The sequence below is a fragment of the Mobula birostris genome, chromosome 3 (assembly GCF_030028105.1).
Source record: "Mobula birostris isolate sMobBir1 chromosome 3, sMobBir1.hap1, whole genome shotgun sequence".
NCBI classification, from domain to species: Eukaryota; Metazoa; Chordata; class Chondrichthyes; order Myliobatiformes; family Myliobatidae; genus Mobula; species Mobula birostris.
This window is the reverse complement of record NC_092372.1, coordinates 206,621,913-206,646,335: the sequence shown is the minus strand read 5'-3', so window position 1 is coordinate 206,646,335 and position 24,423 is coordinate 206,621,913. Positions and strand designations below refer to the sequence as shown.

The following is a 24,423-nucleotide window of genomic DNA, read 5'->3' as shown; positions in this document are numbered from 1 at the left end:
TCACTGGAACGTACCTATGCAGAACACTACGCAAATATCCCTTGAACATTTGCCACATTTCTACCGTACATTTCCCTGAGAACATCTGCTCCCAATTTATGCTTCCAAGTTGCTGCCTGGTAGTTTCATATTTCCCCTTACTTCAATTAAACATTTTCCTAACTTGTCTGTTCCTATCCCTCTCCAATGCTCTGGTAAAGGAGAGAGAATTGTGATCTTATCTCCAAAATGCTCTCCCACTGAGAGAACTGACACTGAACAGGTTCATTTCCCAATACCAGCTCAAGTACAGCCTCTCTTCTTGCAGGCTTATCTACATATTGTGTCAGGAAACCTTCCTGGACACACCTAACAAACTCCACCCCATCTAAACCCCTTGCTCTAGAGAGATGCCAATCAATATTGGGGAAATTAAAATCTCCCATCACAACAACCTTGTTATTATTGCAGTGTTCCAGAATCTGTCTCCCTATCTGCTACTCAATGTCCCTGTTACTAATGGGTGGTCTATAAAAAACTCCTAGTAGAGTTATTGACCCCTTCCTGTTTCGAATTTCCAGCCACAGAGACTCAGTAGACAATCCCTCTATGACTTCCTCCTTTTCTGCAGCCGTGATACTATCTCTAATCAGCAAGTGCCACACACCCACCTCTTTTGCCCCCCCACCCTGTCCTTTCTGAAACGTCCTAAAACTTGGCACTCTAAGCAGCCATTCCTGCCCCTGAGCCATCCAAGTCTCTGTAATGGCCATATCATAGCTCCAAGTACTGATCCACGCTCTAAGCTCATCTACTTTGTTCATGGTACTCCTTGCATTAAAACAGACACATCTCAAACCATCAGTATTTGGCATTCCTTTTCTATCAACTGCTTATTCTCCCTCTCACACTGCCTACAAGCTTTCTCTATTTGTGAGCCAACTGCCCCTTCCTGTCTCTTCAGTTCAGTTCCCAACCCCCAGCAATTCTAGTTTAAACTCTCCCCAATAGCCTTAGCAAGCCTCCCTCCAGGATATTGCCCCCCTCAGATTCAAGTGCAACCTATCCTTATTGTACAGGTCATACCTGCCCCAAAAGAGGTCCCAATGGTCCAGAAATCTGAATCCCTGCCCCCCGCTCCAATCTCTCCATCACACATTTATCCTCCACTTAACTTTATTCCTATACTCATCGTTGCATGGCACAAGCAGTATTCTGAGAATACTACCCTTGTTGTCCTGCTTCTCAGCTTCTTTCCTAACTCCCCGTAATCTGTTTTCAGGACATCCTCCCTTTTCCTACCCATGTTGTTGGTACCAATATGTACCACGACCTCTGGCTGCTCACCTTCCCACTTCAAGATATGTGGACACAATCAGAAACATCCCGGACCCTCACACCTGGAACGCAAACTACCAGTGTTTCTTTCCTGTCTCCACAGAATCGCCTGTCTGACCCCCTAACTATAAAGTCCCCTATCACTGTTGCCATCCTCTTCCTTTCCCTATACTTCTGAACCACAGGGCCAGACTCTGTGCCAGAGACACAGCCACTGCTGTTTCCCCAAGGTAGGTCACCACCTTCCCCCCGCCCCCCAACGGTACTCAAACAGGAGTACTTATTGTTAAAGGGGACAGCCACAGGGGTACTCTCTGGTATCTGACTCTTGCCCTTCCCTTTCCTGACTGTTACCCACTTATCTGTCTCCTGAGGCCCCAGTGTGACTACTTGCCTATAGCTCCTATCTAGCACCTCCTCACTTTCCCTGACCAGATGAAGGTCATCCAACTGCATCTTCAGTTCCCTAACCTGATCCCTAAGGACCTGCAGCTCGACACACCTGGTGCAGATGTGGCTGTCTGGGAGTCTCCCGGATATTCCACATCCAACACCCAGTACAGATCACCGGCCTCACAGACATATTTCCTATTCTTATTCTTCACAAGAAACTTATTGAAGCCCCGTTGAGCCAAAGCCTTCCTAGTCTGACACCTGCTCTATAAAGCTGTCTTCTTTTTAAATTCTTCCTGCCAGTCTAACATGCTGACATCCATGCCCCTGGGCAGATGTGCCTCGATCAAAGCGCTGAAGAAAAAAATGCTCTCCTTTTACATTCTTCTCACCAGTCTAACTTGCTGATGTCCACACACCTGTTCAGTCATGCCTCGTGTAATGTAAACCAATTTGATCTATTGGTTTACATTACTCTCATTACATAGATTGAATAAATATTCTTCATTAACTAACATTTACAAGGCTTCTTTAAAGGAATAAAGCATCCCGAATGTTTCACTGAAATATTAAACTAAATTTAATACCAAATCTCTTAAGGGGAAAGGACAGATAGCCAAAATGTTAAACTAGAGGAAGATATTAATTGTTGAAGAAGAGAACGCAGTCAAGTGGTGGAGACATTTGAGATGGAATCCTGGAGCTGAAGGCTTAGCTTCTGAAATGAAAGCTGCAAAAGATAGCGAAGAAAATTGTGACACACGAAAATGCAGGATTGATCTGAGAGGTGCTAGCCTGATAGAAGTTATTGGGATAGGGAAGTACTATGGAGTTACTTGAAAACAAACATAAGGATTTTAAAAATGAGGAAAAAGGCGACTACTTTAGAGCAACAAGCATGAATCAGATGGGTGAATGGGTACATGCAAATTGGGATGTACAGTTTTGAAAGAACTCGGTGAAAGACTGTTCAGGAAAACTTAGAACAGTCAAGTCCAAAGGCTAAAAAAAAAGCACGGATGAGTGTTTCAGCGGCAGTTGTGCAAAAGTACATAACTGACAGAAAAGTATATTCAAGAATTGCACGATTCTGAAAAGTATTACAGAAATGTGTTTTCTTTTTTATATTTTTCCACTACATGGAAGGCCAGCAGTCTATCAAGCATGTACCACCTCTTCTGTTTCCCCATTTATAAGCCATTTTCTCTCATGTGCCCATCAACTTCCCCTAATCCTCCTACCAGCCACCCAAAATAATTTGATTTTTAGCGATTGATAAAGTGTCTTACCAATGTTTGTAGGTGCAGTGTGTTCATGTGCATATTGATAAAACTTCCTTGCTGCCATAGGATTCATTTGCAGCAGGGTAACACATCGTTCACACCATATTTCATCGGGTTGATTCACAGGAAAAAAGGAATTAAATAAAAGATTAACAATACGCCTTGCCACTGGTCGAGAATCAAGCTCCAATCGGGCCAAAAGATGTTCCATTGGGCATATTTTCCAAAACTTCATTTAAAAAGAAAAACACAAATAATTTCATTAATGCAAGTCAAATGGAAATATACTCATAACAAAGCACCAAATTTCCTCCCTCTTGTATGACTTGTGTTAAAATTTTCTATTATTTGGCTACGAGGAGGTGTAGAGGAATAAGATAGATTGGCTAGTTGAGTGGTTTTGCAACAATCTTGCACTCAGGGTCAGCAAGACCAAAGAACTTTTTGCAGATTTTTGGAAAGGAAAGTTGAGAAAACACACACCAGTCATCATTGAGGGGTCATCAGTAGAAAGGGCAAGCTGCTTCAAGTTTCTAGGCATCAACATCTCAGAGGATCTATCCTGGGTCCAACACATTGATGCAATCATGAAGAAGGCATGCCAGTGGCTATACTTCATTAGGATTTTTAAAAAGATTTGGTATGTCCACCAAAGACTCCAGCAAATCAGCAGGCATGTAAATTAGAGAACATTCCAACCAGTGGCATTACTGGTTGGAATGTTCTCTAATTTACATGCCTGCTCAAATGCACAGCATCTGAAGAGGACTGTAGACTCAGCTAGCTACATCAAGGGCACAAACATCCCCATCTTCAAAATATAGAGACTTAAGACAGCAAAATCCATAATTAAGAACTCTCATTATCCAAGACATGCCCTCTTCTCATTACTACCATCAGGGAGGAAGTAAAGGATACTTAAGACCCAAATGCAACATTTTTAGAACTTCTTTCCCTCTGACATCAGATTTCTGAATGGTCTATGAACACCACCTCACTATTTTTTTCTTTTGCACTATTTATTTTTGTGACTTTCATGTCTTGCACTGTACTGCTGCCACAAAACAAATTTCACGTTATACATCAGTAATAATAAATCTGATTCTATCTAGCACTCAGACATTTCCAAAGCTCTACTTGATTGTGAGAAAGTAAAACCTGAAAATACAATAGACAATTTAGCTTTCAAAGATTTCTGTTAAACTGAATCTGCTCTTGCAAAGCATTCGATAGACTTGTAAAAAAGTTGAACAGAATGTTTTTCCTGTAGAACAAGTTTCCAGTGACCCAGTGGAAATATATTCCTCAGTCAAGATCCATGGAGAAAATGGTTAAAATTTCTACATTAAATAGCAAATCTACTTCAAAACAAGAGTAAGAATAGGCTACTCAAACCTATTCACTATTCAACAGGATCATATATAATCATCCAAATTTAGTATGCTGCTCCAGCTTTCACCACCCTCTAGCTGTCTTCGCCACCTCAAGCAGGCACAATAGTATTTGTAAACACAAGATGTTGGAAATCCAATGCAACACACACAAAATGCTGGAGGAACTCAGCAGATCAGGCAGCATCTATGGGACAAGAGTAAACTGTCGATGTTTCAGGCCAAGGCCTATCTTTAGGTTCTTCAGGATACTAATCCCATATCCACATTAATTCCATCTCCACCTACACCTTGCTCATTTAAGTACCTGCCAGGATGCCGTTGATATGTTGTTACTACTCCTGCCTCCACCATCTCCTCTAGCAGCTCAGTCAGATATCAACTACTGCATGAAAATTTACTCCACCTTTAAATTCCAACCTTATCTTAAACCTACAACCATATATTGATTTGGCTTCCAGTGCCTCAAAAACTGCATCATAATCTGAGGGACTATACGCTCCATTTTTTTTTATTGATCAGTTCTTAAGAAAACTTCCATATTCCAAAATTAACATTGTCTGAGAGCAACTTGATTTTCTACTGATAACACTACTGGCTTGGCGTATACTTTATAGCATCTACTTACACTTAACTAAATAATTTCCATCCCTGTTCTAACCGCACAAATATCAATTTAAATTAAATTGGAGTTAGTGCCTCTATTATATTAAATTCTACATTTGTGGTTTCCAACATGTTGGCAAGAATAGAACATTAATCGACTTGGATTTATTGCTGAAGTTGTTGTATTATTTAACACTTCGATTATCATAAATGAATGCAATTGTGTTGTAGTTTTAGTATTAAAATGAACAAAATCAGAATGTTACCTTTGCAGCTCTGACAGCTTTAACTTTAAGGAGCATATCAACAAAAGCCACTCGTACTTTTTCTGAGGTATCATGGAGACTATTTCTCAGTCCAGGAAGAACCTGCTCCAACAAAGGATGGCTCATTCTGTTGTCCAAAGTAATTGGTAAACACTGCAGAACAGGATGTCGTAGCATATTATTCCTTTCTAACCCCAACAGGGATTTAAAAGCAAACAAAAAGCAAAACAAAAACTGCATATGATGCAAGTCTTAAATAAAATGCTGTTAAGTTTTCAGGTTCCGCAGCACAGAAGAAACTAAATTGACATTTCAGATCAATGCCCTTCTGTAAGTTTGAAACAATCCAGCAGCCAACGACCTAAAAATTTTACTGTTGATTCACATGAACCATTAGTAAGCTGGTGGTGTATTGGCATCTTCATCGGACTTTGAGGCTTGTGATCCAGGTTTAAATCCTGCCTGCTCCTTTGCACACTTTCCATGTGTTCTAGTTGAGCACTGAGCTAACAACTCGGACTCATAAAAAACAGATCAAAATGCTAAAGAAACGGCAAGGTTGACACCCGATGCTTCACAAGGCTTGGAAAAGAACAACATGAACCATGGAGTATTTCCATTATATTTTGTTTTCCCATCAGAGATGAGAAACATCTGGATTTACCACTCCTTGTCCCTTAAGAATGTCTAAAATATCAAGTGAAGAAATACTTAATAAAAATACACTATAGACTGAAACATCATGAATTTATAAAAACGCTATGTTGAATGTTCTTATAAATGTGCTGTCCTGAAGCTTCCTTAATTGCTCATGTAACCTAAATGGTTGTTTGTGAACTGAGTCGAAATATTGAATTATGCAGAAATTTAGGCAAAAGGGGATAGGGAAATAAATGAAACAGAACTTAGTCCTCTTGCATTATCAAGAGGAAACTAGCTTGCCAGTGTACAAATCATATTCCTGAAAATTATAGTCCATCCCAAGGATGGTAAAAATACAACTGACAAAAGGTGATGACACCAATCCCAAAGTGAATGTTCTACTTTAAAGATGGGAATTCAAGCAAAGTAAACAAGGAGGACAAGCTGTGCTGTGTTCAACTGCAGACTGCTGCAGCATTTGTTCATGGACTCAGGGACTTGGACTATGTTCTTTTCTGTGTAACGAGTTTTACTGTTATCTTGTATGTGCAGTGTGTGCCTTGTGCTGTGCAGATGGCAGGGGAGCTGTGCAACCTCAGTCATAGTGAAGACAAGGCCTTGGGCCACAGTGTTGCCTGTTAGCAGCCATCCAGAGGGGGCGGCGCTGGAGTCAGGGATGCCCTGGGTGTTCACTTGGCAGAACACAAGCGATATCTTGTTTGACTACAGATTGTTGCAACATTCATGGACTGAAGGTCTTAGACTACTTTTTTTTTTCCTGTATGGTGTATTTTACTGCTGTCTTATATGTGCTATATGTGCCTTGTGCTGTGCATGTGTTTTGCACCTTGGCCCCAGAGTAACACATTTTCTTTAGCTGTAGTCATGGGTACTTACGTATAGCTGAATGCCAATTAAAGTTGAACTTGAGACAAAAATACCTCCTTACCTTAAAAACAGAACAACGGACATCAGCAGAGCTGGTATCAGCCGAAAGGTCACAGAGCACTTTTGTTAGGAGGTCAGTGAGGATGGAAGGAGGTATCATCTCCCAGTATTTTGCAGCAATTCTGCAAACACCAAGAACACCCGTGGACCGAACGAGGGGTTGAGGATCCTCTAAAAGATTCTACAACAACAATATAATCACGTTAATATATATTTTGATCCTTCAAGAATCATCTCCTTCTTACTGATCATCAAAACAGGCACATCTCAGGATCTGTGCTAGATCGTGCTCTAAACTCTCTCTATATACCTACAATTGTAAAGCTATGCGTAGGTTCAGCATCATCCTCAAAATGCAGTTGGCAAAATCACAGATGGCCACTGCGAAGGATACAGAAGTGAGGTAGGTTGGGTGGAGATTGGTGTCGTAACAATAACCTTGCACTGAACATAGAAGCAAATATACAGGAGGCACACCAACATTTTCACTTTCTTCGAAGTTCAAGGAGATTTGGCATTCGATTGAAGACACTGACAAACTTGTATAGATGTAAATTGGAAAACATTCTGACTGGCTGCATCATGGATTGGTATGGAAACTCCAATGGACAGGAATGCAATAGGCTACAGAGTGGTGGACAGCCATTTCCATTAAGGCTTCAGCTGTTCCCACCATCGAGGACATCTACAAGAGGAGAGATTCCAGGAAAACCCATCCATCATTAAAGACCCCATGATCAAGGTCATGCCCTCCTCATGCTGTTGCCACCAGGCAGGAGATACAGGAGCCTGTCGACCCACACCTCAAAGTTCAGCAACAACATTTTCTCTACTGATATTAGGTCTTGAAGTGACCTGAAAAACACAAATATTACCTCAGACTCTAATTTCCCTGAACTTGCATAATGGCATTATGTTTATTTTTGATCATATTGTGAAAGTTATGTATGATTTATGTTAATTTAACTTTGTTAGTTTATCTTTGTCACATTTGTAATGTACTGCTGCAAAGGCTATTTTTATAGCATTTATAGCCTGGGTGTGTATGCCCATGACAATAAACTTCAATATATTTAGCACATTAAATATAGTCTTTCAGCAAAAGGTCATCTATGTACTTTTAAAAAGAACATATTAAAAATGCTTTGAACATAATTAATCATTCTTTTGGTGGTGTACATGGTCTTCAGTTTGAAGTTTCAGATAGGCCATAAGGTCTATTTGAGGATGTGACTGAACACATTGATGAAGGAAGAGCAGGAGGTATAGTGTATATGGATTTCAGAAAGGCATTTGATAAAGTACCCCATGCAAGGCTTATTGAGAAAGCAAGGAGGTCAAGTAAGGGATCCAAGGGGACATTGCTTTGTGGATCCAGAATTGGCTTGCTCACAGAAGGTGAAGAATGGTTGTAGACGGGTTATACTCTGCATGGAGGTCGGTGACCAGTGGTGTGCCTCAGAGATCTGTTCTGGTATCCCTACTCTTTGTGATTTTTATAAATGACCTGGATGAGAAAGTGGAGGGATTGGTTAGTAAATTTGTCGATGACACAAAGGTTGAGGGTGTTGTGGATAGTGTGGAAGGCTGTCAGAGGTTATAATGGGACATTGATAGGGTGCAAAACTGGGCTGAGAAGTGGCAGATGGAATTCAACCCAGATAGGTGTGAGGTGATTCATTTTGGTAGGCCAAATATGATAGCAGAATATAGCATTAATGGTAAGACCCTTGGCATTGTGGAGGATCAGAGGGATCTTGCGGTCTGAGTCCATAGGACACTCAAAGCTGTTATGCAGGTTCAGTCGGTGGTTAAGAAGGCATACGGTGCATTGGCCTTCATCAATCATGGGATTGAGTTTAAGAGCCGAGAGGTAATGTTGCAACTATATAGGGCCCTGGTCAGACCCCACTTGGAGTACTGTGCTCAATTCTGGTCGCCTCACTATAGGAAGGACGTGGAAACCATAGAAAGGGTGCAGAGGAGATTTACAAGGATGTTGCCTGGTTTGGGGAGCATGCCTTATGAGAATAGGTTGAGTGAAGTCGGCCTTTTCTCCTTGGAGCGACGGAGGATGAGAGGTGACTTGATAGAGGTGTACAAGATAATGAGAGGCATTGATCATGTGGATAGTCAGAGGCTCTTCCCCAGGGCTGAAATGGCTAGCACAAGAGGGCATAGTTTTAAGGTGCTTGGAAGTAGGTACAGAGATGTCAGGGGTAAGTTTTTTTTACACAGAGAGTGGTGAATGTGTGGAATGGGCTGCCGGCGCCGGCAGAAACGATAGGGTCTTTTAAGAGACTCCTGGATGGGTATATGGAGCTTAGAAAAACAGGGGGCTATGGTTCAAGGCCGAGGTAGTTCTAAGGTAGGGACATGTTCGGCACAGCTTTGTGGGCCAAAGGGCATGTATTGTGCTGTATGTTTTCTAAGTTTCTATAAGACCACAAGATATAGAAGCAGAATCAGGCCATTTGGCTCATTGAATCTGCACTGCCATTTCATCATGGCAGATCCACTTTTCCTCTCAGCCCCAGTTTCTTGACTTTCCTTGAATCCCTTCATGCCCTGACCAATCAAGAATCTATCAACCTCTGCCTCCACAGCTGCCTGTGGCAAAGAATTCCAGATTCACCACTCTCTGGCTGAAGAAATTCCTCCTCATCTCTGTTGTAAAAGGATACTCCTCTATTCTGAGGCTGTGTCCTCTGGTCTTAGACTCTCCCACCATAGGAATCATCCTCTCCATATCCACTCTAACAAGGCCTTTCACCATTCAATAGGTTTCAATCAGGTCATCCCTCATTCTTCTGAATTCTAAAGCATACAGGCCCACAGCCATCAAATGCTCTTCATATAACAAGCTACTCAAACTTGGAATCATTTTCATGAAACTCCTTTGAACCCTTTCCAGTTTCAGCACGTCCTTTCTAAGGGGCCCAAAACTGCTCATAATACTGCAAATGAGGCCTCACCAGTGTTTTATAAAGTCTCAACATTACATCATTGCTTCTATATTCTCGTCCTCTTGAAATGAATGCTGACATCGCAATTGCCTTCCTCACCACAGACTCGACCTGCAAATTAATCTTTAGGGAAAACTGCATAAGCACTCCCAAGTCCCTTTGCATCTCAGTTTTTTGAATTTTTTCTCCTTTTATAAAATAGTCTACCCTTTTATTTCTTCTACCAAAGTGCATGACTGTATACTTGCCGACACTATATTCCATCTGCCTCTTCTTTGCTCATCCCCCTAATCTGATTTAAGTCCTTTTGTAGCTTCTCTGCTTCTTCAAATCTACCTGCCCCTCTACCTACCTTCATATCATCTGAAAACTTCGCAACTAAACCATCAAATCCATCATCTAAATCATTAAAATATAACATAAAAAGAATCATCCTCCCTCATCACCGAATCACTCCAGTCCTATGCTTCTATTTCACCATACAAAGCAATTTTTGGAACTGCCAAGGAAACAGATAACAGCAGGAATAATTGACAGGGAAAAGTTACAGCTGTTTCCATTTGATTGTTACTAAAGGTGCTCCACAGTCCAACATTGTGTACATTGATTTATCTGGATTAAAATCATTAAGTATACTTACAAAAATTTCCTCAAATTGCTTTTGGATTGAAACATCTACATCTTCATTGGTTAGTGCGGGGTCTCGGATTGGAAATGCTTCAACAAAGAGAATTGCAGCGTTTGCTCGAACTTCAGAATTTCTGGCCTTTGAAACAAAGAAATGTTAACTTATGTAAAACAATTACAGAAAATACTGTAGATGAATCAGACTCTGCAAATTATGAAATCTGCATGCAGTTAGTTACAACCAAATAATTCCAAGCCACGATGAATGAAAACTCACTCTCAGTGAAATGATAATGACATAACAGGCTACTTCCTGTATCCAAAGAATACACATAACCTGCTGCCACTTATGACCAAAACAACCTAGCTTCCCATATATGCTTTCTATTTATACCTAATGTCAACTTTAACAACATGATTTCAAGATTATTTATTGGCTTACATCTTTGATTCTCCCTTCCTTATAACCATGAGGGGCTTCTGCATGTTTCTTATAAGAGTACTCAATGTCCTTCATATTATTCCAAACACTCCCCCATTCTGAGCTGTCATTCCAACCAATTTGGTACCAAAAACAGATTGAAACCATAACTCCAAATACCAAGACATACTCATTTGTCTATGTAGTAAACAACGATTGTCTCATTATGGCTCATTACTGGTGAAGCACTTGGACAGCAATGAGATATTTTCCTTTTTGTTGGATAGGCATCTTTTAATCCATTCTGATGCATGGCTTATAAAATCTCATACCCAGAATTTCTGTCGCATATCATCTATGTGGCAGAATATCACAGGTCTTTGCACCTTGCATAAACTGCACTACCCATTTCTTCTCATTAGAAATAGTACTACAAAGAACTAAGCTAATTAAACATGATCATTCTCTTGGAAATACAAACCATTTATTATATCCCATTTTCTGTCTACATGGATACTATGTTATATCTTCTAATGCCGACTAGGATAAAAGATTACCTGCTTCTTTTCCAACTTTGTACACTCTAAGATGGCTGGTGAGGTCAATACAGGACCTCAATGGGACATGAAGTGGTTGACAGGACAGACAGATCAAAAGGACAGGAAGGAAGGCATAGGCGGTGGTGTGGCTCTGTTGGTAAGAGATGGAATTATATCTCTAGGAGGAGGTGACACAGGGTCAGAGAATGTTGAATCTTTGTGGGTGGAGTGAAGAAATTGCAAGGGTAAAAAAAACCATAATGGGAATCATATATAGGCCTCCAAATAGTAGCAAGATGTGTGGTTGAGATTGTAAAGAGCACTGGAAAAGGCATGTAATAAGGGTAATGGCACAATTATAATGGGGGACTTCAATACGCAAGGGAATTGGGAAAATCAGGTTGGTGTCTGATCGCAAGAGAGGGAATTTGTTGAATGCCTACAAGATTGCTTTTTAGAGCAGCTTGTGCTTGAGCCTACTCGAGGAAAGGTTATCTTAGATTGGGTGTTGGGCAGATCTTATTAGAGAGCTTAATGTAAAGGGATCCTAATAAGGCAGTGATCATAATATGATTGAATTCATGCTGCAAGTTGAGAGGAGAAGCATAAATCACATGTATCAGTATCGTAATGGAATAAAGGGAATTACAGAGGCATAAGACAGGAGCTTGCCCAGGTGGATTGGAGGAGGATACCGCCAGGGATGATGGCAGAGCAGAGATGGCTGAAGTTTCTGGGAATAGTTCACAAGACACAGGATGGACGTGTCCCACAGAGGAAGAAGTTCTCAAATGGCAGGGCTAGGCAACCGTGGCTGACAAAGGAAGGTGAAGACTTCATAAAAACCAAGGAAAGGACATACAAGGCAGCAAAAGTGCATGGGAAGTTGGATGATTGGGAAGCTTTTAAAATCCAACAAAAGGAAGCTGTAAGAAGGGAAAAGATGAAATATGAGGGCAGACTAGCCAATAATATAAAGCAGGATACCAAAAGTCTTTTTTCAGTTGTAAAAAAGGGTAAAAGGGAGGTGAGAGTTGATATTGGACCACTGGAAATTGATGTTGGTGAGGGAGTAATGGGGGACAAAGAAAAGGCAGTTGAACTTAATGGTTATTTGCATCAGTCTTCACTGTGGAAGACACTAGCAGGAAGACACTAGCAATGTGCCAGAGGTCCGTGAGTGTCAGGGAGCAGGAGTGAGTGTCGTTGATATTACAATGGAAAAAGTGCTGGCCAAACTCAAACCTGGACAAGATGGACTGCATCAAAGAGTCCTGATTGAGGTTGCTGAAGAGATAAAAGATGCATTGGTCATGATCTTTCAATAATCACTTGATTCTGCCATGGTCCCAAAGGACTGCAAGATTGCAAATGTTACTCCACTCTTTAAGAGAGGAAAGCAAAAGAAAGGAAATTGTAGGCTAGTTAGCCTAACCTCAGTGGTTGAGAAAGTGTTCTAGTGTATTTTTTTAATTAATTTTTAATGAGTTTCTACAATATAACAGGAAAAAAACCCACCATCGAAAAAGAGATTTATACAGTGCAAAACAAACATGTCTAATATACAATTCATAACAGTAAAGAAAAAGCACCCAAAATAAAATCATATAAAGCTAGTATCCTCCCTACCCTTCCAATATGCAACTCCAAACCAACCATTTTGATGTAAAGAAAAGTTAAACAGAGCTTTTGTCACCACAGAGCTGTAAATATATAAACAAGTATATTGCCTACTACCTAAACTGTAATATATTTCACATGAATAAAAACCATAAAACTTCACCGGAAAAAAAAGCTTAAAGTTAAGGAATAAAATACAAAAAAAAGGAGGAAAAACTTTTAATCTAAAGAGGAACTATGAAAATACTCAAGAAAAGGTCCCCACACCTTATGGAACTTTATGTCTGAATTAAGAAGTGAATAATGAATCTTTTCAAGGTGTAAGCAGGACATAATGTCTTTAAGCCATTGAGCATGAGTGGGTGGGGCAACATCTCTCTACCTAAGAAGAACTAAACGTCTAGCCAAAAGAAAGGCAAAAGATAATGTTCGACGTTTAGTCGGACTCAAATGCATGTCAATTTTACCCAAGGTGCCAAAAAGCGCAATCAAAGCGTTATGTTTTAAGTGGCAATTAAGAATATGGGATAAAGTTAAAAAGACTTCTCTCTAAAAATTTCTCCAAATTAGGACAAGCCCAATACATGTGGATAAGAGAAGCCTCGCCTCCTTTACACTTGTCACAAAAGGGACTAATATCAGGATAGAACCGCGATAATTTAGTTTTAGACATATGAGCCCTATGTACAACCTTGAACTGCAAGACAGTGGCCAGCACATAAAGAGGTTGAGTTAACTGACTTAAGAATTGAATCCCAAACCTCGTCGGATAGAGAAATATTTAAATCATGCTCCCAGGCAGTTCTAATTTTATCAAAGGGGACATGCCTCAAGGTCGCTAACTTAACACGAATAGTGGATATTAAATCTTTACCCAATGGATTTGTACAAAGAAAGAAGTCCACAACGTTTTTTTTCGGGCATCTCAGGGAAGTTCGGTATTAAAGGCTTAATAAAATGTCTAATTTGAAGATATCTTTAAAAAAATGAGCATTAGGTAGGTAAAACTTTGCAGACAGTTGTTCAAAAGTTGCAAAACGATTGTCTATGAAAAGATCTTCAAAGCGCTTAATGCCCTTTCTGTACCAGACATGAAATGTTAACTCTTGCACAGAAGGTCGGAAAAGATGGTTATGTAAAATAGGAGTAGAAAGAGAGAAACCGTGAAGACCATTATATTTTCTGAACTGAGCCCATATTCTCAGAGTATGTCTAATGAGAGGATTAACAATTAGTTTAGGCAAATGACAAGGAAGTGCAGATCCAAGAAGTGCAGAAATTGAGAGATCCTTATTAGAGTTCAATTCCATTGCCACCCATGTCAGACTGATTGTAAAGGAAAGACCAAAAAGTAAGAGAACGCATATTGGCTGCCCAGTAATATAAGCGAAAGTTAGGCAAGGCCATGCCACCTTCCCTTTTAGGTTTTTGAAGGTGAACTTTATTAAGTCTGGAACGTTTGCCCTTTCATAGATAGGATGAAATAATAGAATCTAATGAATCAAAAGAAAGCTTTAGAAATAAAGATTGGTAAAGATTGAAATAAGTATAAAAATTTAGGAAGGATATACATTTTAACAACATTAATTCGACCTACCAGAGACATGGACAGGGGTGACCACTGTGCCAAACTCTGTTTTGTATGACTTAAAAGATTAATGACATTTTCTCGGAAAAGACGCTTAAAGTTCCTTTTACTGTAATACCGAGGTAAGTAAATTGATTACTTACTACTTTAAAAGGGAGATTATGAAATTCTAATATTTGTGTTTCTCTGTTAATTGGGAAAAGTTTGCCCTTATGTAAATTAAGTTTGTATCTGGAAAGCTGGCTAAATTTACTAAGAAGTGAAAATATTGGGGGTAAGGAGGTAGTCGGATTTGATATAAAAAGTAAAAGATCATCAGCATAAAGAGAAACTTTATGCTCAACACCCCGCCCCCTCCAAATCCCCGTCAATTCAGCACAGCTACGAAATGCAATCACCAATGGCTCTATGGCCAGATCAAAAAGTAAGGGACCTAAAGGGCACCCTTGCCGGGTGCCACGTTTAAGGTTGAATGGTTGGGATTGTTGAGAGTTGGTCAAAACAGAAGCAATGAGGCATGAATATAGCAATTTAATCCATGTAATAAAATTTTGCCCAAAATCAAATTTTTCTAAAACCACAAAAAGATAGTTCCACTCCACACGATCAAACACTTTCTCCGCGTCAAGAGAGATGACACATTCAGGAGTCCCAGTTGAAGGTGAATATAAGATATTAAGTAGACGCTGTATATTAAAAAAAAGGAGGTGGTTTTTAATAAAACCAGTTTGATCTTCAGAGATAATTGAGGGTACAATGTTCTCCAATCTAGGAGCCAAAACTTTAGCCAAAATTTTAACATCAACATTTGACAAAGAAATCGTCCTATACGAAGAACACTCTGTTGGGTCTTTACCTTTTTTTTGCTAAAAGAATGATGCTTGCCTCATTAAATGATGCTGGTAATTTATCATGTTTAAACAAATCAGATAAAACTAAGATCAATTGAGGCAAGAGCAATGAGGAAAATGATTTATAAAATTCTGCAGAGAACTCATCAGGTCCAAGAGATTTACCAGACTGCAGTGCAGAAATGGCTAAGGGTATTTCCTCTAGTGAAAATGGCTCATTAAGTTTTACTTTGAGATCAAGAGAAAGCAAAGGAATATCTAAACTATTTAAGAAATGCTCGACAGAAGTGCTATCATTTAAACATTCAGAGGTATAGAGTCGAGAATAATAATTCTTAAATGTATCATTGATTTCAGAATGTTCCTATTTCCCATTCAAATTCTTGTAATTTGTTGTTTAGCTTTAGAGCGTCTTAGTTGGGTGACTAAAAGTTTACCAGATTTATCACAATGAATATAAAACTGGCTCTTACTTTTGAGAAGTTGGCGCTCAATTGGGTAAGTGGAAATAAGGTCAAACTTAGTTTGAAGTTCCACTCACTTCTTGTACAGTTCCAGATTTTTGGTCTGGGTATATTGCTCTGGGTCTGTTGCTTTAATTTGACTAACCAAATCTACTCGCTCTGTGTAAGTCTTTCTTTTCAAATTCGCAGTATATGAAATTATTTGACCCCTCAGATATGCTTTCATGGCATCCCAGACAACCTGAGTTGAGATTTCAGATGACATGTTAGTATTAAAAAAAAAAGTTATCTGGTCCTTCATAATTTTTACAAAATCATTATCCGACAACAGGGTCAGATTAAAACGCCAATGCTTATTCATATGGGGGAAACCTGGAAGAATTATAGAGAGGGTAACTGCGGGATGATCTGAAATCAATATACTCTGATAATCACAAGAGCGAACAGAAGGAATCAGAGGTTATCGATTAAAAAATAACCAATTCTAGTAAAAGTATGATGGATATGTGAAAAAAAGGAATAATCTCTCACTTGGATGGTAAGAACACCATACATCAGAGATACCATAATTAGAAAGGAAAGACTGAATTGATAAAGTAGATTTAATTGGTAGTCTAGGAACAGAAGACGGTCGATCCAAAACTGGATCTAACCAACAGTTAAAATCACTGCCCAATATAGGAGAATATAAACTCAAGTCAGGCAATAAAGAGAAAACATGATTAAAAAAACTCCACATCATCCGAATTGGGAGCATACAGATTAGCCAAGACTACCATAGTATTAAACAATTTCCCAGGGACAATAATAAAACGACCATTTGTACCAGATACTTTGTTATGAAACTCAAAGGGAACATTTGGATTGAGATCCCCTGGCTTTAGTCGGAAAAATAGAATGGAAGTGCTGCCCCACCCACCTTGACATGAAACGAGAATTATCAGAACCATGAATTATCAGAACTATGAATGTGTGTTTCTTGCAAAAAAGCAATTGCACTATTAAGCTGCTTAAGATGTAAAAACACCTTCCTTCTTTTAACAGGATGGTTCAATCCCTTAACATTCCAGCTCATAAAATTCAACGGACTAACCATTGTCATTTAAAAAAACATAAGAGGGTAGTAGGCATAAGCAAAATCAAGCATTCAGACAACAGTTCTGGGGCAAAGGTATAAAACAAGAGAACCAGGACAAAAATACGTCCTGAATAACAAAGAATAACTAAAGGTTCTATAAATGCTATTGGCCTTAGAGATCCCTGCCCCCCGTCAAATTCCACAACAAGAAAGCTACCAAAAATCAGCAGCAAGCTCTTCAGAAAAAAAACTCCAAAATCCAGCTTCCAGTTTCTTAACAACATCATAAGCTCCATTTTGTTAACAATCCAAAAACCGGAAAACTTGCGCACTATGAATTAAAATTATACATAAAGAAAAAAAACAATTCCCCCAAAATGAATTAAGCTTAACTCTAAATAATAATCCAAAAGAAAAGATATGAACTAAAAAACGCGTAAACAAACTTTAACCAGTAACTATGAAAAAAAATTCACTGACTTGAGAAAGATAGATCAGGAAAAAAACAGGAAGAAAAAAAAAAGCACTTATCCACCATTTTAAATTATCAGTCCAAATCTGAGGAAATCAAAGTGACAGGGAGACTTTCGATAAATTTCTGAGCTTCTGTAACCGAGTTAAACCACTTTTTGTCTCCAGTAATGAGAGTTATTCGGAGACAAGTAGGAAAAACACAGAGAGGGCCTGAATCCACGATTGTAAAACTCTTTCATAACTCCTTTGTACTCAGCACGCAGAGCATAGTCCTCAACAATACGAATAGGCTGACCCTTGTATACCAACTTTCCCCTCCGACGTGCTTCCATAATCAAAAGGTCTTTCACATTATAGCGATGAAAACACAGAATTACTGGACGTGAGCTATGGCCCGACTCTGGCTTAGGCACAGAGGTACGGTGAGCTCTGTCTAACTCAGGTGGAGTTGGAAGTATATCGTTCCCAAAACTTTCACAAAGTAAAGTAGAAAAAAATTCAACAGGAGATCCACGTTCGATAGCCTCTGGCAAGCCGAGGATTTGTAGTTTTTGACGTCTGCTCCGACCTTCCAGGTCAGTAACTTTGGATATTAACTTGCTGTTATGATCACTCAAGCTGGAGCAAACGGTTTCCAAATTGTGAAAGCAACGTTCTAAATCATCAATAGCGGACTCAAGATGAGAAAGACTTCCCGCATGAGCCTCCATTTTGGAATTAATTTGATCCAATTTTGACTTCAACGAACTGAAAGACTTAAATTCAGATATTATATCATGTCAGTGCTGTTCCAAAAGGGAAACAATTTCGGCAGAGGAACCAGCAGCAGAAACTTCTTTTTTCCCCAATTTGGTGACCTTTGCAGCCATAGTAAGACAGGCGTATTCGCAGGCAGGAGGGAGGGAGAATTAAAAAATTTTACAATCAGGAGGAAAAAAAGGAAAGAAATGCAGAGATAAGAAATGAAATGGAGCGACAGCTTTGAGCGACTAAACCAACGCCATCTTGACCGGAAGTCCCCCTCTAATCTATTATTAAGGCTGAAGTTCCAAGGTACTTGAAGACTAATGATAAAATAAGTCAAAGTCAGCATGGTTTCTGTAAAGGGAAATCTTGCATGACAAACCTGTGAGAAAGTAATAAGCAGGGTGGACAAAGAAGAGGCAGTGGATGTCATTTACTTGGATTTTCAGAAGGTGCTTGATAAAGTACCACACGTGAGGCTGCTTAATAAGATAAAATCCTATGGCATTACAGGAAAGATACTGGCATGGATAGAGGAATGACTGACAAGCAAGAAGCTGCAAATGCCAAGTTTGCAGATGACACGAAGATTGGTGGGGGGGGGAAGGCAAGGTAGGGTTGAGAAAACAGGTAAGATGCAGAAGGACTTAGACAGATTAGGAGAGTGGGCAAGAAAGTGGCAAATGAAATATAATGTTAAAAAAATGCATGGTCACGTACTTTGGTAGTAGAAATAAATGTGTGGACTATTTTCTAAACAGGGAGAAAATCCAGGAATCTGAGATGCAGAGGGACTTGGGAGTCCTTGTACAGAACATCCTGAAGGCTAATGTGCAGGTTGAGTCGGTGGTGAGGAAGGCAAATGCCATGGTTGCAATCATTTCAAGAAGTCTAGAATACAAGAGCAAGTATGTGATGCTGAGGCTTTATAAGGCACTGGTGAGGCCTCACTTTGAGTATTTTGAACAGTTTGGGGCCCCTAATCTTAGAAAAGATATGCTGGCATTGGACAGGGTCCAGAGGGGGTTCACAAAGATGATTCCAGGAATGAAAGGGTTATCATATGAGGGAAGTTTGACCACTCTGGGTTTGTATTCGCTGGAATTCAGAAGGATGAGGGGGGATCTCAGTGAAATCTTTCAAAGGTTGAAAGGCCTAGACAGAGTAGATTTGGAAAGGATGTTTCCCATGGTGGGAGAGTCCAGGACAAGAGGGCACAGCCTCAGGATAATGGGGCGCCCTTTTAAAACAGATGTGGAGAAATTTCTTTAGTCAAAAGGTGGTGAATTTGTGGAATTTGTTGACACATGCAGCTGTGGAGACCAGGTTGCTGGGTGTATTTAAGGCAGAGATTGATAGGTTCTTGATTGGACATGGCATTCAAAGATTATGGGGAGAAGGCTGGGAATTGGGGTTGAGGAGGTGATTAAAATAAAAGGATCTGCCATGATTGAATGGCGGAACAGACTCAATAGACCAGATGGCCTAATTCTGCTCCTATATCTTATGGAACAAAAGGGACCTTTTCTGGTTGGCTGCCAGTGACTAGTGGTGTTCTTCAGGGGGTCAGTATTGTGACCGCTGCTTTTCACATTCTTTGTCAATGATTTAGGTAATGGAATTGATAGCTTTGTGGCAAAGTTTGGGGATGATACAAAGATAGGTGGAGGGGAAGGTAGCGCTGAGGAAGCAATGCAATTCCAGCAGGACTTGGACAAATTGGAAGAATGGGAATGGGCAAAAAAGTGGCAGATGGATTACACAGCTGAGAAATGTATGATAATGCATTGTGGTAAAAGGAACAATGGTGCAGACTATTATCTAAATGGGGAGAATGTTCAAATATCAGAGGAGCAAAGAGACTTAGGAGTCGTCGTGCCTGTAATCATTGGAATTTAGAAGAATGTGGGGGGAAGAGCGAGGGGGGAGGGGGGAGAATCTCATTGAAACCCACCCAATGTTGAAAGGATTAGACAGGGTGGATGTTGACAGAATGTTTCCTATGTTGAGGGTACCTTGAACTAGAGGGCACAGCCTCAAAGTTGGGGGGGCAAGCCTTTAGAACAGTGGTAAGGAGAATTTTTTTTAGCCTGTGAGAAGTCAATCTGTGGAATGCTCTGCCACAGAGTGAGGTGGAGGCTAAGTCTGTGGGTATATTTAAGGCAGAGGTTGATCGTATCCTGATCGGTCAGGGCATCAAAGGATATGGCGAGAAGGCAAGTATATGGGGTTGAGTGGGATCTGGGATTAGCCATGATGGAATGGTGAAGCAGATTCGATGTGCTGAATGACCTAATTCTGCTCCTATATCTTATGGTCTTATATGCGGTTTGTACAAAAGTGTGCATCTTCCACGACTTACACAAGGCTCTGCAGAGTCCTAATAAGGGAAATCAAAATTATCAGACTTTTCAGCGATGGTCTTGATCCACTTGGGTTTGGCATCCCCATGAAAAAAAATTAGGACTCATTTCATGTAAATGACTAGCCACAAATAAAAGACATTCATTGAAACCACTACCCTCAAGTGAAAAGAAATACCTATACGGGCAACTGAGGTCCAACAGAAAACCCACGACCTAAAGATGATGGGGAGGATGACCACAGTGGATGGTGTTGGAGGATCAAGAACATGCTAAGACCATAGTACACAAGGATTCTTCAGCACAGTGATTACAGCCCACATCAATGAGTATGCTACTCCTAAACCATGATTCTGGCTTGACATAGGTACCCTTACACCAAACTAGCCAGTCAGGTTTTGCACTATCCCAGACAGCTCTGGAGGATACAGTATTCAGATCGAAGTTCTTAAAATGTGGTAGAGAAGGAACATCAGACACAAATGCTCCAGATGTAGAAAGAGGATTTTATTTATTATCCATTTTGTTCAAACCCAAGGTATAAGACACCAGTGCTTACACTGGAAGACTAAAGAAAACTTGTTAAGGGGATGGGAACCAGAGTAACAGGGCTGAGGATGGGGTAGTTGGTATGTATACAAGTAGATGCAGTTTGTACCAAGAATGTGAGGGAGGACAGGCAGATGGTAGAGCAAAATTATAGCTAGTGAGACGAATTGAAGGGTAACATGGGGGCAAAATTGTCAAAGGTGATACAGGGCTGAAGATGTTATATATGAATGCCCACAGCATTCAGAATAAGGTAAATGATCTTGTAGTGTAGTTAGAGATTGGCAGGTTGTGGGCATCACTGAGTTATGGCTGAAAGAAGATTACTGTTGGGAGCTAAACATCCAAGGACACACATTGTACTGAAAGGACAGGAAGGTAAGCAGAGGAGGGTAGGGTGGCTTTGTTGGTAAAAAATGAAATCAAATCCTTAGAAAGAGGCATCATAGGATCTGAAGAGTTAAAAATAAAGACCCTGATAGGAGTTATGTACAGACCTCTGAACAGCAGCTAGGATGTGGGATACAAATTACACCAGGAGATAGAAAAGGCATGTTAAAAAGGGGAATGTTACGATAGTCATGGGGGATCTCAATATGCAGGTTGATTGGGGAAATCAGTTTGGTGGTGGATCCCAAGAGAGAATTCGTAGAATGCCTACAAGATGGCTTTCTAGAGCAGATTGTGGTTGAACCCACTAGGGAATCAGCAATCCTAGAATGGGTGCTGTGTAATGAACCAGATTTGATTAAGGAGCATAGGATAAAAGAACCCTTAGAAGGTAGTGATCATAATATGATAGAATTCACCCTGCAGTTTGATAGCAAGAAAATAAAGTTAGATGCAGCAGTACTATAGTGGAATAACGGGAATTACAGAGACATGAGAGAGGGAATGGCCAAAGTTGATTGGAAAGGGACACTAGCAGGGATGACGGCAGAACATCAATGGATGAATATTCTAGGGCTAATTTGCAAGGTGCAGGAAGGCATATCGCAAAGACGAAGTAGTATATTAAAGGCCACCATGGCTGACAAGGAAAGTCAAAGACAGCATAAGAGAAAGCATATAATATAGCAAAAAATAAATCATAGGATTAGGCAAATTTAAAAATAGAACATAAGGATAAAAAAGATCAAATATGAAGAAAAGCTGGCCAATTAAATAAAAGAGGACACCAAAAGGTTTTCAGATATATAAAGAGTAAAAGGGAGGCGAGAGTATATACTTTATTGTCGCCAAACAATTGATACTAGAACGTACAATCATCACAGCGATATTTGATTCTGCGCTTCCCGCTCCCTGGATTACAAATCCATAGTAAATATTAAAAAATTAAATTATAAATCATAAATAGAAAATAGAAAAATGGAAAGTAAGGTAGTGCAAAAGGTAGTGTATATCAGACTGTTGGAAAATGACACTAGAGAGGCAGCAGTCTGAAACAAAAAAATGGTAGACAAACGTAAGTATTTTGCATGAGTCTTCACTGTGGAAGACAATAGCAGTATACCAGAAATTCAAGATTGTCAGGAGGCAGAAGTGAGAATAGTTGTTATTACTAAGGAGAAGGTGCACGGGAAACTAAAAGGTCTGAAGGTAGTCAAATCGCCTCGACCAGATGGACAATACCCCAGTGTTCCGAAAGAGGTAGCTAAGGAGAATGTGGAGGCATTAGTAAAGATCTTTCAAGAATCACTAGATTCTGGAATAATTCCGGAGGACTGGAAAATTGCAAAGGTCACTCCACTCTTTAAGAAGGGAGGGAGGGGTGTAAAAAAAAAAAAAAGTAAATTATTGGCCAGCTAACTTGACTTCAGTGATTGGTAGTTGTTAAGGTTCATTATTAAGGATGAAGTTTCAGGGTACTTGGAAGAATGTGATAAAACAGGGCAAAGTCAACATAGTTTCCAAAATTAACAAAATTAGAACCCATGGTGTTACAGGAAAGATATTAGCACAGACAGAAGATTGGTTGATTGGCAGTAGGCAAAGAGTGGGAATAAAGGGAACATTTTTTGGTTGGCTGTTGGCCTCTAGTGGTGTTCTGCAGTGGCCAGTGTTGGGACCGCTTCTTTTTTTAACATTATATGTTAATGACTTGGATGATGGAATTGAGGGCTTTGTGGCCAGGTTTGTGGATACGAAGATAGGTGGAGACACAGGTAGTGCTGAGGAAGTAGAAAGTCTGCAGAAGGACTGAGACAGATTAGGAGAATCGGCAAAGATATGGCAGACAATATAGCGAAGTGGATGGTCATGCACTTAGCTAAGAGGGATAAGGGTGTAGACTACGTTCTAAGTGGAGAAAATTCAAAAATCAGAGGTGCAAAGGGACTTGGGAGTCCTCATGTAGGATTCCCTAAAGGTTATCTTGCAGGTTGAATCAGTGGTAAGGAAGTCAAATGTAATGTTAGCATTCATTTTGCAAGGACTAGAATGTAAGGACAAGGATGTCATAGTGAGGCTTAAAGAGGCATCGGTTAGAGTGCACTTGGAACATTGTGACCAGTTTAGTGTCCCTTATCTAAGGAAAGATGTGCTGGCATTGGAGAGGGTCCTGAAGAAGTTCACGATAATAAATCCTGGAATGAAAGGGTTAATATGAGGGGTGTTTGATGGCTCTGGGACTGTATTCGCTGGTGTTTAGCAGAATGGGAAGGGGGACATCTAAATAATACCTATCAAATATTGAAAGGTCAAGTTAAGAGTGGATGCGGAGAGGATGTTTCTAAAGTAGGGGAGTCTAGGACCTGAGGACACTGCATGAGAATAGAGAGGCGTTCATTTAGAACACAGATGAAGAGGAATTTCTTTGGTCAAAAAAAGTGGTGAATCTGTGGACTGCTTCTTTTTTAACATTATATGTTAATGATCTGGATGACGGAATTGATGGCTTTGCAGCCAAGTTTGTGGACTATACAAAGATAGGTGGAGATACACGTATAATCGGTAAGACCTGACGTAGATTGGGAGACCGCTTTGCCGAGCACCAATGCTCCATCCGCTAGAAAAAGCGGGATCTCCCAGTGGCCACCCATTTTAATTCCACTTCCCATTCCCATTCTGCTATGTCCATCCATGGCCTCCTCCACTGTCGTGATGAGACGACACTTAGGTTGGAGGAACAAGACCTTGTATTCCGTTTGGGTAGCCTCCAGCCTGATGGAATGAACATTAATTTCTCCAACTTCTGATAATGCCCCCCACCTCCCCCCCTCACCATTTCCCATCCGCTTTTCCCTCTTTCACCTTACCTTCTTGCCCGACCCTCGTCTCCTTCTCGTGCTTCT

General features: G+C 40.1%; 1 protein-coding gene across 1 annotated transcript in view; it reads right to left on the bottom strand.

The window, feature by feature from the left end:
• The window catches only part of ncapg2 (non-SMC condensin II complex, subunit G2), a 111,123-nt gene that overhangs the window by 40,823 nt on the left and 45,877 nt on the right, over positions 1-24,423 (bottom strand). Inside the window, exons 11-14 of the mRNA XM_072252062.1 lie at positions 10,453-10,578; positions 6,848-7,027; positions 5,257-5,409; positions 3,000-3,222 (exon numbers count right to left, since the gene is read on the bottom strand). Of these exons, the coding sequence (XP_072108163.1) occupies positions 3,000-3,222; positions 5,257-5,409; positions 6,848-7,027; positions 10,453-10,578 (682 nt within the window). The remainder of the gene's footprint in view (positions 1-2,999; positions 3,223-5,256; positions 5,410-6,847; positions 7,028-10,452; positions 10,579-24,423) is intronic.